General features: G+C 28.2%; 2 protein-coding genes across 3 annotated transcripts; one reads left to right on the top strand and one right to left on the bottom strand.

The window, feature by feature from the left end:
* Window positions 1–267: 267 nt before the first annotated feature.
* RpL29 (ribosomal protein L29) lies at window positions 268–3856 on the top strand. The gene is made up of 4 exons (XM_014425256.2): window positions 268–378; window positions 464–530; window positions 2643–2707; window positions 3679–3856. Exons 2-4 carry the CDS (start codon window positions 494–496, stop codon window positions 3811–3813), a joined length of 237 nt encoding a protein of 78 aa, XP_014280742.1. The 5' UTR covers window positions 268–378; window positions 464–493; the 3' UTR covers window positions 3814–3856.
* A 3685-nt stretch (window positions 3857–7541) lies between these two features.
* On the bottom strand, window positions 7542–14754 carry Xbp1 (X box binding protein 1). Of its 2 annotated transcripts, XM_014425251.3 has the most exons (5): window positions 14434–14754; window positions 14265–14361; window positions 10648–10952; window positions 9789–9945; window positions 7802–7994 (listed from the first exon to the last, which is right to left on the bottom strand). In XM_014425251.3, exons 1-4 carry the CDS (start codon window positions 14649–14651, stop codon window positions 9837–9839), a joined length of 729 nt encoding a protein of 242 aa, XP_014280737.1. In that variant the 5' UTR covers window positions 14652–14754; the 3' UTR covers window positions 7802–7994; window positions 9789–9836. The 2 variants fall into 2 exon arrangements, with proteins under 2 accessions (XP_014280736.1, XP_014280737.1); XM_014425250.3 differs by lacking the exon at window positions 9789–9945 and having other exon boundaries at window positions 7542–7994; window positions 14434–14752.
* Between the last annotated feature and the right edge of the window lie 291 nt (window positions 14755–15045).

The following is a 15045-nucleotide window of genomic DNA, read 5'->3' as shown; positions in this document are numbered from 1 at the left end:
ATTTATGAAAACACATTCAAAACATTAAATTCTATTATTGTAAATATTAGATGGTTTAATAAGGTTTATACGTTTAATAAAAATATATATATTTGCACTGACTGTTCCTACGTTTTGATGTTTTTTAATCTTGAAGGATAAAAAGTAGAAATAAAGCAATATGATAATTAACGAAAACTATTTCAGATTTCTGTGAAATTATTAACTGAAAACATTGTAATTTAATTGGAATGTTAGTATTGACTATTTAATTTTTTTTTTTTTTAAATTTACAATCGTTAAATTAATATAAATGCAGATTCCTAACATGCATCGTAAGTGATGATATTCTGTTAGCGGTGGTAAACTTCCATCTGTTTCTGCGCGTGGTTGGACGAGGTGTGTTGTAAAGAGTTTTGTGGTTTATTTCTCTAATTTGATCTATTCTGATAGTTCTTAAATATATAATATTGCGTTTTTTTAGGTATATTGGACACTTGTTCTCTCACAAGCCATGGCTAAGTCAAAGAATCATACTAATCACAATCAGAGTAAGTGATCCATGTGCGTTTCATTATTTTAGTGATTAAATTATTCATAGTTTTATTTTATAGTATTTCTCACGGTTTATTAAATTATCTTATAATACGTTAATTATTTAATTCTTTTATTGTGTTAGTGCTAAATAATATTTAATATTATGTTTTGTTATAGGTTATTTAGTTAGGCATGTATTTCGCGAATGAAAATTATACTTTAAGTAATTAAGGTAAATTCTAAAATAAATAATTGACCGTTATTTTTCTGGATATGAAGATGGATAGGGGTACTGTCTAAAAGGATCATAAAATATTTAACAACTATTGTCCAATGTTTCATCCCAGGTTGCAGAGCTAAAAAAGACAAAACAACCAAAAATATGCTGATAATGTAAAATTAAAATAAACAAAGAAGTAAACTGAAGGGGGGAGGTTTTAAAAATTATACAATTAAAATTAACACCAAGAAATATGAATAAGATCAAGTAATAAGGAAATATTAAAAAGAACTATTTTAGACTATTAAATTTAATGAACAGGAGGCATAGTAACATGACATAATTTAAAAGTAGATGTAAGAGAATTAAAATTATACTTAACAAAAATTAAAATACAAAAACTCATATTTTCCAACCTTAAGACCTCACTAAAAGATTTTAAGTGTAATTTTTATAATTCTTTGTAGTGGAAGGATTAAAGATATCCAATCACACTGAATTAATTGCTTGATACAATAACAATAATATTATTACATTTTTATTCATTCTTTCTTAACCTTTATTTATTCTCATCTTAGATTTCCATGTCTTTATGAGTACAATTTTATTTTGGAGGAATTTAGTTGAACATATGAAGTAGAATGTAGATAGTCTAGATGGTGGCCAATAAAGGTAAAAAATTATAGAAAAACTATTTAATGTTTGGTTAGCATTAAATAGTTTTTTCAAACCAAACATTAACGGTTGACATTAATTAGTTTTTTATACCGTTATTGACCACCACTTGGGCTATCTTCCTATATTTTACTTCATACAGTCAGCTATCTTCTTCCAAAATTAAATTTTACTCATTAGATGAATAAGTAAAGGTCAAGAAACAATAAATTAAAATATAGTAATAATAAATTATTATTGTATCAAGCAATTTATTTAGTGTGATTGGATATCTTTAATCCTTTTAATAAAAAGAATTAAAAAAATTGAGAAAGCATACAAATTACCCTTAAAATCTTTTAAGGATGGAAAATTTAAGTTTTGTATTTTTCTATTTTTGTTTAGTCACAAAATGGGTTTTTATCCCAGTGCTAGGGGCAAGGCATGCTAATATGTTCCTGTGTTAGTAGCAAGTTATCCCAGTGGTAGGAGGAAGTAATCCCATTTTCCACAGTTACTTTACCCCTCCGAAAATTTGAAGCGATCACTAGGTTGTTCTGTCCCATTAGGAATGAATGGTTTAATCTGGAATATCCTTTCTGAAATTTCATCCTTTTGATATTGATTAGTTAGTGGTATTCATGATCTTTAGTTTACCATATTAAAGTGTGTTAAATGGAGAAATACTCCCTTCTTTTTACTTGTTCAATTGATATAACATTTAACATGGGTGGCCACTTAACAGACCAGTTGAGCTCTACACCAGTTTGTTTTATCGTTTTGATAGGTTAGTTGTTCTTAGTTCAGGTTTGGTTTCTGTTATTCTTCTCCAACTCTAATAAATTAATGGATAAAAGTAAGAATAAAATAAACTAGGAGAGGAAACAAGGAACAAGTGAGGTGGAGAAAAGATGATGTGATGAACCTGATGGAGTTAAGGACATTCTTAGTTTTAATCCTCAGTTAAGGATTAAATATTGATTCACCACTGGCTCCATCAGACTTCAGAAACTATCCTATGTTAAAAAGTTATTTTCTTAAATTTCACTGTTAAAACCTTTTAGGGACTCTTAAATTTTTTTTAATGTTGAGGCAAATTTTTTTTAATATGCCTATATTACTCAATTTATAAGGATAAGCTACAATTCTAGGGTTATATTAATTTACTATCTTGTAGTTATCAATTTTAGTTTATAATCTATTTGTTGTTTACCAACAATTAATTTATTTGATTGATTATTTATGATTATAGACCGCAAGGCTCATCGAAATGGTATTAAGAAGCCCAAAAGATGCAGGCATGAGTCTACATTAGGAGTAAGTCATAATATTATTCAATTTTTTTATTCTTTTTCTTACAATTTTTATGAAGCTATTATGTATTAACTGTCAAACGCAGGTTCTCACTCAATAAATTTAGATTATATGTAGCTGATTATCCAAATCCCAAATGTGTTAAAAAAAATTGAGAGAAAACTGTCTTGTACACCAACACCAAAGTAGTTTTTAGGACCAGATTGTTGTTCTTGCTTGATCAAATAAGGAAAAGATGGTCGGGAGTGCAGTCAGTGGAGAACACTATCAAGTAAAAGTTATTTTAATTTGTTGTCTCCAGTGACTGCATTCTGGACCATCTTCTAATATAAAACCCACAGTTCACTACAAACATGAAAACCCCTAATTTTTTATAATAGTATAGACAAATAAATAGATTAGGGATTTCCATGGAGGTTTACACAGAATATTTTTAATAGGTATTGTTTCAAACCTAGCCCCTACGTTAGGTCTTAAAAGTATTGGTTCACTTAATTTTTGTTGTTTCATTTTGAAAAATTAGTAATTTTATTTTAAACATTTTTATTTAATGAAATATACATAATTGAAAAGAAATATTTAAAATTTGTAGTATTAAAAAAAAAAAAAAAAAGTTAAATCCTTGGTAGACAGTCAAAAAAGAATTCCAATAATTCAGTTTGAAACTGCTTTAATGGGTCTCTCTTGTCAACTTTCGCTCATTCAAAAGAGATGAACAAACCACCAGTGGTGGTTGGGCCTAAATACAACTAGTTATTACCAAAAATAACAGAAATATGGTTTGGAAGTTCTAATGCGTAAGTACCTTTCAAACTTCAATAATAGTCTGTGGTATTTTATTTGCATTTCATTGCATTTTTTTTTTTTTTTTTTTTTTTTAATGTAATTTATTTGTTCACTACTCAGAAGAAATAATATTTATGATTCCTTCTATCAGCCAATGTAATTTTATTTTATTATATTATTTTTTATAGATGGATCAGAAGTTTTTAAGGAACCTTCGTTTTGCTAAGAAACATAATTTATCTCCTAAGCAACAACTGAAGAGGGCGAAGGCACGTAAGATCTATAATGAACGCAGGCTCAAGGAACAGGAGGCTTCCAAATAAGCATTTTAATTGTCAATATAATTAATAAATGTTTTTATTTCTATCATATTTTTTACTTATAAATACCCTAACTTAATTTAGTTGTAATAGTAATATTTAAATTAGAGAGAAAAAGTTGAAACTCCAAAAGACAGGACAGTTCTCCATCTCAAATTCATATACATAAATTTTTCTACCGGATTCGGTCGTCAATCGGCCCTTTTTATCCTATTGAGAATGGGAAATCCCTGGCTTAAAGGATTTTTCAAATTAATATCAGCTTATTACTGTTATAAGAATCCATGAGACATATGGAGTTAATACTCCCTTTAACACATCTGTTATCTCAACAGAAAATATGCCAAATTTTAAATATCCATCTATAAAGTGACTTATGTGATTTCTTAACTCACTGATTCATTTATTGATTATTTAGTATATTGCTATAAGTAGAGGCAAGATTTTTTTTTTTGGAAAGTAAAAAAAGAAAAAAATCGTAAGACGTGGAAGATGAAAAGTTTTGAACAAAACATTTTTATTTTTCTGTTGCTATAAAAAATTCAACAATTTAAATAATACAAGATTATGATCAAGTCGGTAATGTCCACTTGCAATTGAGAGAAATTGGGCGGTCTTGGTTTATCCAAATTTTTAAAAATATTTTGTTAATCTATTTCTAATAATGGGAACTGGTTATTTATTTCAAATAAATAAGATTAAAGTACTTTAGAGGAAAATTTGTTGTCAATTCAGCATCAAAGCCATGTTAGACTATTTTTAATGAGGATATGATCTATTTGATATTAAAGATCATTTAGTTCCTTATTCAAGTTGAATTAATATCGTTGGAGAAAATTGAAAAACGAATTCTGTAATGTGGCACTTCTGATCGGTCAATTTTCATGAAAAAGTTTGCTGTCACTTATCTGGCATATACTTGCCTTAAATATTTAATTTTAGTTTCTTAAAACTTCGTTTTTGAGCTAGGCTGAACACAGGCAGACCATTTTGCGAGACAAGGTTTTTTGGACCTAGAATTAGTTCGAATCAAAGTAAACTCGCTGTATACTTACCACTAAGTGCAAACACACTAAGAATTCTAAAATACTTAAAATTAGATTAAAAAACTAGAATCTTGTCCATAATTGAAGAGCATTGTGGAAGTAAACTGGATTCAATAATTTTTTATCAATATTATAAATACTGGAAAACTCAATTTTTCTATATCTTTAAATTACCACAATTTTTAGATATAGGAAAATTATAGGAGTATTTAAATATTAAACTTTAGTATTAAACTCCAAGCATTCTATATTTTATTACAGAAATATTTGTAGTTTGAAATTTTGTTTTTTATATTAAACAAAATAAAATAACTATCCACCAAAATTTTTTAAACGTAAATTTGATTTTCTGGATTTTACTATTTTCAAAGCTCAACTTGCAATATATATATTTATTTTTTAAAATACAGTTTAAGCCTAAAAGCTCAATTGTATTGGAAAAAGCATTAACTTTTGAGTTCCTAAACCAAAGATTTCAGTTTGACTTCCCTCAACCCCCCGCAGATTGCAGCAGTTACCAGATCTAACTAGCACTAGTGGCAGAGATAAAAATAATTTTTATTGGAAGAAGATAGTTGACCATATGAAGTATATTGGAGGAAGATAGTCCGGGTGACGGTCAATAAAGATTTCAAAATAGTAACAAGAAACTGTTTATTGTAAACCAAAGTTTCGCCCCACTTAGCAGGGCTGATAAGAGTTCTGTTCTGTTACCAACTCAGCTGGTAACCACTCAGCCCTGGAAAATGGAGCGAAATGTTGGTTAACAACTAAATAAAAATAATTCAGTTTGAATCACCAATTACTTAATTGAATGTTGATATTTGTTTTTTTTTATTGGAAGATCGCTGATTGACCATAATTAATATAATAAAGGAAGGATAACATGAAATAAAAATAAACTAAAGTATGTTTATATAAAAATGAAAAAAGTAAATTAAAGAAAATAATAAAAATATAAATAAACAAGAATTGGAAAAAGTATAGGACAATATAAAAATAGAAATAATATCAAATGAAGAAGATAATTTAAAAATACAGTACACACTAAAAGCGGAAATAAGAATAAAATTAATGATGAGCAAAATGAAAATCCACATTTCTGGTTGATGGAAAGCGCAAGAATGAGATGATGGTATCAACAGGGTAGGGGATTCGATAGTTAACAGTTAAATTTGAAAGCAACAAGATATAAATAAGATAAACATTAAATAATAATATACATAATAAGGGGGAGAACTTATGTAAAACTATACATAAATAACATGCAATAAAAGAATGGATAGAAGAAATATAACAGAGAAGAAAAGAAAACATACAAAATTGAATAAAGGTACAAATGTGTCGTAAGTTTATATGATAACAACATTAATTATTTAGTAATAAATGTAAGTTATCAGATGAATGTAAAATACAGATAAAAGATGGATAATAAAGTTATAGATACATAGAAAAAAATTAAATATTAAGTAATAAATGTTAGTATAAGGGGAAAATATAAAGATAAAAGATATGGAAGATAACTTAACTTTGTATGATAATTGGTAAGTTAACTTTTTATTTATGATTTGCAGAAATATATAAATTTAAACAATGATTTCATTATTGTTAATTAAATTTCTTTTGTTTTGAGCTATGGAATATTAAAAAATTTAAACTCTCAATTTTATGAAATTCATGAAAAATAAATGCGATATATATTATCTTATCAGTTGACGTCATTTCCATAAGTGGTCAGTTTAATTTCAAATATAGCAGCATTTCCCCTCCTTTGGATAAACAGTAAATTAAAAACTTATCTCATTGTTAATTGGAAAAAAAAACAATATTCAGCAATTGGTTATGGCTTTGTTTTTATAGTTTTTTGTTTGTAACTTAGTTTTAAATGAGATTGATAAAAACAAGCATCATGTTTTAATTGATAGAATATTTTTTTATTTAAATGAGACAAAAAATCTTTTTAACAAAACTGGGAATTTTACTTAGTTTCTCAATATTGGCAGGTTCCCTTGAATTTATTTGTAACATTAACTTAATGTTTATTTTGACATTCAAACAACAGCCTGCTAGATAAGAATTCAAATAATCAATTGTTGGTTATTAATTTTCAAGATATTAAGGATAACACCAATATGTCCTTGTCAACGAGGCTAATTATATTGAGTTAAGAATTAAAATAATCAATCAAGTGTCTAAGTTCGCCATCATTCTTTATCTTTAAGATACTAGGAAAAAACTTGCATTAACAAGTGTGTTCATTTGATAAAATGAAGAGGGATCTTAATATTAAAAGAGATAGAATAGGCTACGCTATTTTTGAATAAAACTAAAAGTATGAAACGTGGCTCTGATCTTTTTTTTTACTGGACTCTTCATTTATTAATGGTAAGTTCCTTGTATATCAGCTCAAAATAAGTTCTTTTGCAGGTTAAAGAAACCATAAGTTATGTATTTCCACATAGGGTAAGTGAAAGTAAAAAGTAATACAATTTAATTACAATAAAAACTTTGAAACTGAAATCTTCATACATTTCTGAAGCACGTATTGCTTTAATATTAATACCATAGGTGGTATAAGGAGAGAACAATTAATTTAAACTAAAAAAAAAATTTTCAGAGGTCATACACTGAGCTAGAAAAATTAATAAATATGGTGGACACAGAGGATAAAATTAAGAAAACATGTTAAGTAACAAATACCATTTATTTGTGCATAGTATATTATATTTATTTCCTATACATAAAATGGAATTATAACTGGCCAAATTTTATACAGAAAAATTGTACCTAATAAAATATAAAAATTAAAATAAAAAAAATAATTTGACAACATAATTTTTTAAGTAGTTATAATAGTTCAGGGAAGAGGGCATGAAGGCCAGAGTCGGGAGAATCCAACGACTCATAGCCAAGATCTGAATGGCTGTCGGAAGTAGAATAAGATCCAGGAGATTGAACGTCAGTATCTATGGTAACTACTTCTTCTACAGCATCTTCAATGAGGACGTTGTCCGCTGGGACTGTGACGACGATAGCATCTTCAATAACATCAGCTGGACAGCTAAAGGCATTGGATTCCAAGACTTCTGCCTCGGGCCCCACCATGGAGCCAATGTCTGTTGGATGGGGCTGCTCATCCTGCAACAAGCATAAAAGTTTCGCTATTATAAATAGTACAGCCTCAGAAAATCTAAGTTTTACCTTCCTTACCACCACCGAAAGGGGCTAGGTTAAGGAAGGTATTGCAGAGTTGGGCAGGAATCATTATATGAGTAATTTTATTACATCTTCAATTACATTTTCAGTTGCAATATAATTACACTAAGACAACTGTTAAATGGCCTGAAACATTAAAAATTAGTGGTTTTGAAGAATAATTACAGTGAGGTGATTGTAACTGTGATTCTCAATTACAATTACTTCTTGATGCTAAGTATTTTCAATTACAATTACATGCAATTTAACTCACATCTGAATTTAGTTTATTTGAACATATTTCATACCAGCAGATATCCTAAAAGTTAAAATGAATCGATAAGCAAATGGACTATTATATTATACTTATTTTCAGCATCTTCGAAAACATATAAATAGATCGTAATATGTTAATAAATTTATACAACAGCGCATAATCATAAACTGGATATCATTTTCATATTAAAACCACCCATTTTAAAACAGATTTTTTCTGTTCTGGAGTTAAGTATTTTTTTTTTCATTTAGGAAATTACATCAAACATGGTCCAATCAGATGACAACATCAATCAGCCAGTGCCAAAATAATAAATATATAAATAATATCCAAATAAATAATAACTGTAACAAAGCACAAACATATATAGCTAATTTTAATTGTTATATTAAGAGTAATTATGTTTAGTTAAAAAATACAAACAGATATGGTAATTTAGTGAACCAAAATCAGTTATTGAGAACCATAGAAGTAAGAAAGTACCCAGAAAATATTTCTTTTTCTTTTCTAGTTTTCTTTGTGGTTGATTTATTTATCAGTTCATCTGGTAAGTGATTGAACAGAATCAGTAGCATATAGTTAAAAGTATGTTTACCAAATATATTGTTATAGGGTGGTTTTTTCTAACATTTTTTAGATATATTATTTCTTTTCTAATTAAATTAAAATCCATAAATTTTAAGATAATACTATAAAAATAAAATAGTTTAGGTGGTAAAGTACCAATGATCTTAAGATTTTCTATTTTATTATTGTGGTGCGTTATTGTTCTTAATGCTCGATTTTGTAAATTTGCAAGTTTTGATAAATGACTATCAGCATTGGCACCATAATATTCGATCCCATATCTTAATATTGATTCAAATAGTGCTTTGTACACCATTATTAAAACTTCTCTGTTAAGTACGACTTGGAGGTAATAAATTTGTAATCACAATTACTTGTAATTGTATTAAGATTACTTGAAATTGTAGGTGAAAAAGTAATGAGAATGTAAATGGTAATTGCATATGAAGTAGTTCACCAAGCAACGGCAATTTCAAATTACAGTAATTGGAAAGAAATTGTATTTACTTTTTGCCTGACTCTGAGGTATTGTAATTAGTTAAAAATTGTGGCACCCAATTTTCAACATATTTTGTTTACATGGGTGAGAATATTTTTTATGCACATTTATTGTCTCTAGTCTTCAATATTAATTTGTGAGGGGATAGGTCACTATTTTTGGGAGGCAATAATAATACTGCCATTTTAAAGCTTGAAAAGTGAAGTTTTTATGAGTTACTAAAAGCAAAACGATCCTTTTTAGACAGAAAAAAAATTTAAAACACAAATGTTACTGTTATCAGGCTTATTTCCCAAACTTTAACAACTTGAAAAAGAAAAGAGACAAATTCACAAAAACCACAGCACAAGTAACCAACAAACCAAGTACACATAGAAATGATAAGAAAAGTTACAGTGTAATGTTTCTCATATATGCCACCAACAGCGCTCATGGTCGCCAGTCATCTGTACATGAACCCAAAGATTAATAATTTTGTATGTTTTGTCCAATTAAGTCCTTTTTGTCCAGTGGACTCGCCCAAATCAAAAAAATTGGACAAATTGCCCCTTCTGAAAAGAATATATTTTATGGGAATGCATAGAAATACATTTTATGAAGTTAATATAATCACTTGAGATATAGTTTTTATATTTCTTTAATTTCTTATCTATATTTTTAATACTATATTTATAATCTCTTTATTATAAAAGCAAGTTTTTAGTGATTACCGTGTTGTAATATTTTATTTTATATATAAGGTGGAATATAAATTAAAATGCTGGGTTAAAAACTTGAAATTTATTTATTTGTTTCCCGTTTACACTATATTAAAAAAATTAATACAATCTGAACTGCACATGTAAATTACAGTTATACAATTTGAGGAACGAGTAGTACAATTAAATGAACAGTAAAATAGGGTTGGTCATCAGCTAGGCGGACACAAAGTACTCCTAGTCATTAAAAAAAAAAATGTATATTTACAGATATAGCCTTCACTTTATTTTAATATTTTTTGTATTAAACAAATAAAAGAAAGCATAGGTTGATTGTGATTGAAGGTGATAACATATATACACGTTTTATCTAATAAAAAGAAAAATTAAATGAAATTTGATGTGTCCAAACAGGTACATGTCTCGCCTGCTTATTTGTAAAACATTTTGAAAGTGATTGCTAAAAACAATACCCATTACATCAATACACAAAAATTTTCATATTTCCTGAGGGAGCATGTGCCCACTAAAGGAGTAAAGACATTGCGAAGATACCTGAAGGTGGAGGGATGCTTCCGACAGAGAGTCTGCAAACTTCTCAAGCTCTGAGAGGTCTGGTTGGAGGGAGTCAACCAGCCAATCAAGCTCATCAAGCAGAGAAGAGTCAAGAGACGGCGGCTGCTCATTGGCGGAGTGACAAGACACATATCCTTCTGCAGAGGACTCAGAGGCACTGCGGGCCTATCTTCAATGGTCTTAGCCACCCCTCCAGTTAGCAGGCCCTCTAACCGGGCGTTCTCTGCCATGAGGCGTTTGTTCTGTTCGCACAGTTCGTTCATTTTCTCCTTTAATTCATCATTCTGCAAATACAAAAATATAAATAAAAGAATTAAACATTAAAATTTATTATGAACTTATTTAAATAATGGTGTACGAAACAATGTTTGAGTCAATATAAAGATATGGGTTAGAATGCTAAGGTGCCAGTGCTGATAGCCATGTATCAAAACTTGCAAGTCTACGTAACAGGACTTTGAAAACGATAATAATGGTTGTATGATTGGAGAAGTTTATCGGGGGTGCGGTCACCAAAAAACAACATAATTAAACAAAACAATATTTATTTATTCATTTTATTCCAACATTTCGACCTGAGTTTCAGGTCTTCATCAGGGCTATATAACAAAAGAGATAACAACAAGATTAGAGAAACATAAAATTGAAAAGGAATAGTATACAAACTAACTTGGAATTATACAAAATATTGAATTGAATCATAAATGATAAAAAATTGATAACTGATGATTAAATAGTAAAAAAATTGATTGATAATCGTGGAATTAGATGGTAGTAGATTGAAGAACAGTGCAAGATGAAATATAATATCATGTAGGTAAGAAGATATGTATAATATAAGATATGCAAGTAGTGTCTAAAAAACTGAAAAAACAAGTATTGAATCTACAAACTGAACAATATGACAGAAAATGAAATATAGTGAGTGGCTTATATCTGAATTACAGTGTGAGTATTAACTATAAAATAAAATGAATACTATTTATTAGTGTTTTTCACTCCTAACCTCCTCCCCCTTACCATCTTATTGAATAATTTAACAGTCGAGCTCTTTCAAACCTAACAGAGGGCTATTAGCAAGTTTCGTATAATATTTCTGGCCAGTTGATGATGAGGTTCATGAGAATTAAGTATAATTGGTTTGAGAGTCATCTGTGCATGCAATTAATAAGTATTATAGATTTTTATAAGAAGATGGTCAGGCAACTATTTATTTAACTAACTATGTAAACTATTTTTGTTTCACTTTTGACCGCAACCCTGACCATCTTCTTATATATCAATTTTTACGGTCAACTATATATACATATATATTATAGATTTTGTGATTTTCAAAGTGAAACTTCATTACCGATGTTCTACAACTCAAGAAAAAAAATGTATACAGGAGTAAATTGATTTCGTGACATGACATAAAAAGAAGTGGTTAGGAGGAAGGGGAAATGTTGGTCAATTCTAGCAGATAAATGTTTTTTATATTTTAATAGGAGAGAAGGAGATTACAGCAATCAAAAATCCCAGCAGTATCAGTCCAATTGAGTGAGCTCCTTAAAGCTTCTATTCTCCTAATACAAAATAAAACAATTTCACCTAGAATCGACTTAGGAAATGGCTGTTCTATTCTAATTGTTATTAATTTTATTATTATCTTGATGTCAAAAAGTGGATGAGATAGCACAAAAAATGGAAGGATAACGTGTTTTTGATATTTCATCATCTTTGTAATGAGATATAATTCAAAGTTGTATCTTGATACTAAACCGAGTTACAGATGCAAAAAGTGGAAAAGATAGTACCAAAAACCACATTGTTAGGGTAAATAATTAACGTAATACGTTTAAGCTTTAATTGTTGTTAGGGTAAACACGTAAGGGGTAGCCCTTTTTGTTTGCTTAGCCATGTTCCTGACCTAAAAACTTTCAAATAGTTAGTTGTGAAGTGTATTGTCAATTTAGTTAAAATAGTTTTTATTTTAAAGGAGATAACCCAACCGTTAAAAAGTACAACAATTGATGCAGTATTTGCAATATATATTAAAAACATTCAACCGAATGTTTACATTTCTTATTGTAGCTATCACTAGCCAATTATATCAAAATTTACTAATAATATGAGTGATAATGTAAACTATAATTTCAAGAATGAATAGAATAATTGAATAAAATATTATTTCAATAAGAAACTAAAAATTACATTGTATATATGTATATATAGTTGACCATAAAAATGATATATAAGAAGATGGTCAGGGTTGCAGTCAAAAGAGAAACAAAAATAGTTTACAACTATTTATTTTCTTATCAATTTATTTTGGAAAATAAATAGTTGTAAACTATTTTTGTTTCTCTTTTGACCGCAACCCTGACCATCTTCTTATATAAAAATTATATTGTATTTCAGTAAAATAAATATTATTAATAATGATTTTTTTTATTTTCATAAGTTGCATTACTGTCAGTGAGTTCCAAGACTGCCTCTATTTTTTTTTTCCAATTTCTTTTTAATAAAAATACCATACATAACAATGCACATAAAATAAGTAGTTTTTAAAATAATTTTAAATAGCAAAGGAACAACATTTTCTTCAGTTTTGAAAAGCTTGAAAACTAGTATATTTTAACAATTTTAATCTGGTTTTAGAGTTAAAAATTATTATTATTATTTTTTTAATTTCAACATGACTTCTCCAACTTATGATACACCAAATCTTAGAGCAATTTGATTGCAATATGTTATCATTAGGTTTCCCCACTTGATTGCAATATGTTATCATCAGGTTACCCCCACATCAATGTGATACCCATACTTACATAGAAATATTAATTGGATAATTTAATAGATATTAAAAAGATGGTATTTCTTTGTTATTATTAGCAAGAGAATGGGTGTACATGAAAAAATAATAAAATAAATTTATTCGTTAAGTAAAATAATGATTTAAAATTCTTTTTTAATTTGTCAGTCATTTCGTAAAAAAAAATATATATATCATATTTTTAAATATATCACAAGAAATAATTTACTTAAGGTTTATTCTTCAGTTCATTGTTACAAGGTCAACATACAATTCCTAGAACTTTAGATACCTATATTATCTTATCAAGGTCAATTTAAGATATATATATAAATATATAAATTTAAGACATTTATTATAAATTTAGATAAGTTAAAAATTCATTGAGTATGAAAATGGCATATTGCATTATCTAGATGATATTCTTAATGGATAAAATAAGAAATAATACATAATGATCAAAGAAACCGTTTAATAATAGGTAGTTTGTGAATAATTGTATATAAAAAAATTATAAGATAAAATTCTAACAAGTATACATGAAACTCAAGACAAACAAAGACTCTTCATACTCAGGATGATGTAATATCTTAACAGGATCTAATACTTTCCTGTTAAGAGGTCATACTATCAGATAAAATTATACCAATTATTATTAATTATAAGATCTAATAAATTATAAAATTAATAAGAATATAATTGTAAATTCTAATGATAGGCAAATTTGTATTATTTGTTTGTATTAATGCTGTATTATTTTTATCATAGGGCAAAGTTTTAATGACTCATAGGCAATATATACCTGTTCTATGAGGCTTTTAACAGTGGATTCCAGGGTAGTAACATAAGCTTTTTTCTTATCTCTTGAATTCTGAGCAGCTTCACGATTTTTCAGTTTTCTGAAAATAATAAATATAATTATAAAAATTTATTAAGCCAATATTATCATTGGTATCCATAATCTCACGTACTTCCTCCTCAGCTTTTCTTCGAACGATAAATCTGTGAGTCTTTTTCTCTTCCTAACGGGCTGAGTCTGTTCTATCAACATTTCATCATCCCCACTGACAGCAAGCTGATAGCTTGCTGTAGCCAACATCATATCCCTCACTTGATCTTTTCCAACGGTGCTAGTCTGCCATCCTGGTTGGATGCAAATGGTACCTTTCTGTGTAAGGATGCGGCTCATTTTTCCAACAATATGGTCTCTTTATAATACACCGCTAAGCAAACAACGACCTTACCACACCAACCTCCGCAACGTTCTGACGTAAACTGAGCTCTTGTTGGCACCGTTTGATCGATATCACTCCGCTTATAAAACTCGATCCTATATATGACGAATTATAACTAATGCATATACGATCCAAGCATTAGCTTTATTTTAATATATGTTTGTTAATTTCAGTAAATTATTAGTATAAGCCTAAACCATTTTAAAAAGTTTGTAAACACAATAAATTCTTTCAGAAAGAAGTATCAGTTTATTTCGATATTATTTCAGAAGTATTCATTTACATGTTACCAAGCGGCCTCCCCTCCTTCGGCATTCTTGAATAATTCACCTCCTTCCAATCAATATT

Source organism: Halyomorpha halys, unplaced genomic scaffold (genome assembly GCF_000696795.3).
Source record: "Halyomorpha halys isolate HHAL.00 unplaced genomic scaffold, Hhal_1.1 Scaffold501.1, whole genome shotgun sequence".
Taxonomy (NCBI): domain Eukaryota; kingdom Metazoa; phylum Arthropoda; class Insecta; order Hemiptera; family Pentatomidae; genus Halyomorpha; species Halyomorpha halys.
The sequence above is the reverse complement of the archived record's forward strand: the minus strand, read 5'-3'. Positions and strand labels throughout refer to the sequence as shown.

Bases quoted from the DNA above. Each gene is read 5' to 3' on its own strand.
- RpL29 (XM_014425256.2), top strand. From the start codon at position 494: ATGGCTAAGTCAAAGAATCATACTAATCACAATCAGA. The intron at 531-2,642 runs GTAAGTGATCCA...TTATGATTATAG, and splicing joins TCATACTAATCACAATCAGA to ACCGCAAGGCTCATCGAAAT. The intron at 2,708-3,678 runs GTAAGTCATAAT...TATTTTTTATAG, and splicing joins GGCATGAGTCTACATTAGGA to ATGGATCAGAAGTTTTTAAG.
- Xbp1 (XM_014425250.3), bottom strand. From the start codon at position 14,651: ATGAGCCGCATCCTTACACAGAAAGGTACCATTTGCATCCAACCAGGA. The intron at 14,362-14,433 runs GTACGTGAGATT...TATTATTTTCAG, and splicing joins GAAGAAAAGCTGAGGAGGAA to AAAACTGAAAAATCGTGAAG. The intron at 7,995-10,647 runs GTATCTTCGCAA...TGCTTGTTGCAG, and splicing joins AAGCATCCCTCCACCTTCAG to GATGAGCAGCCCCATCCAAC.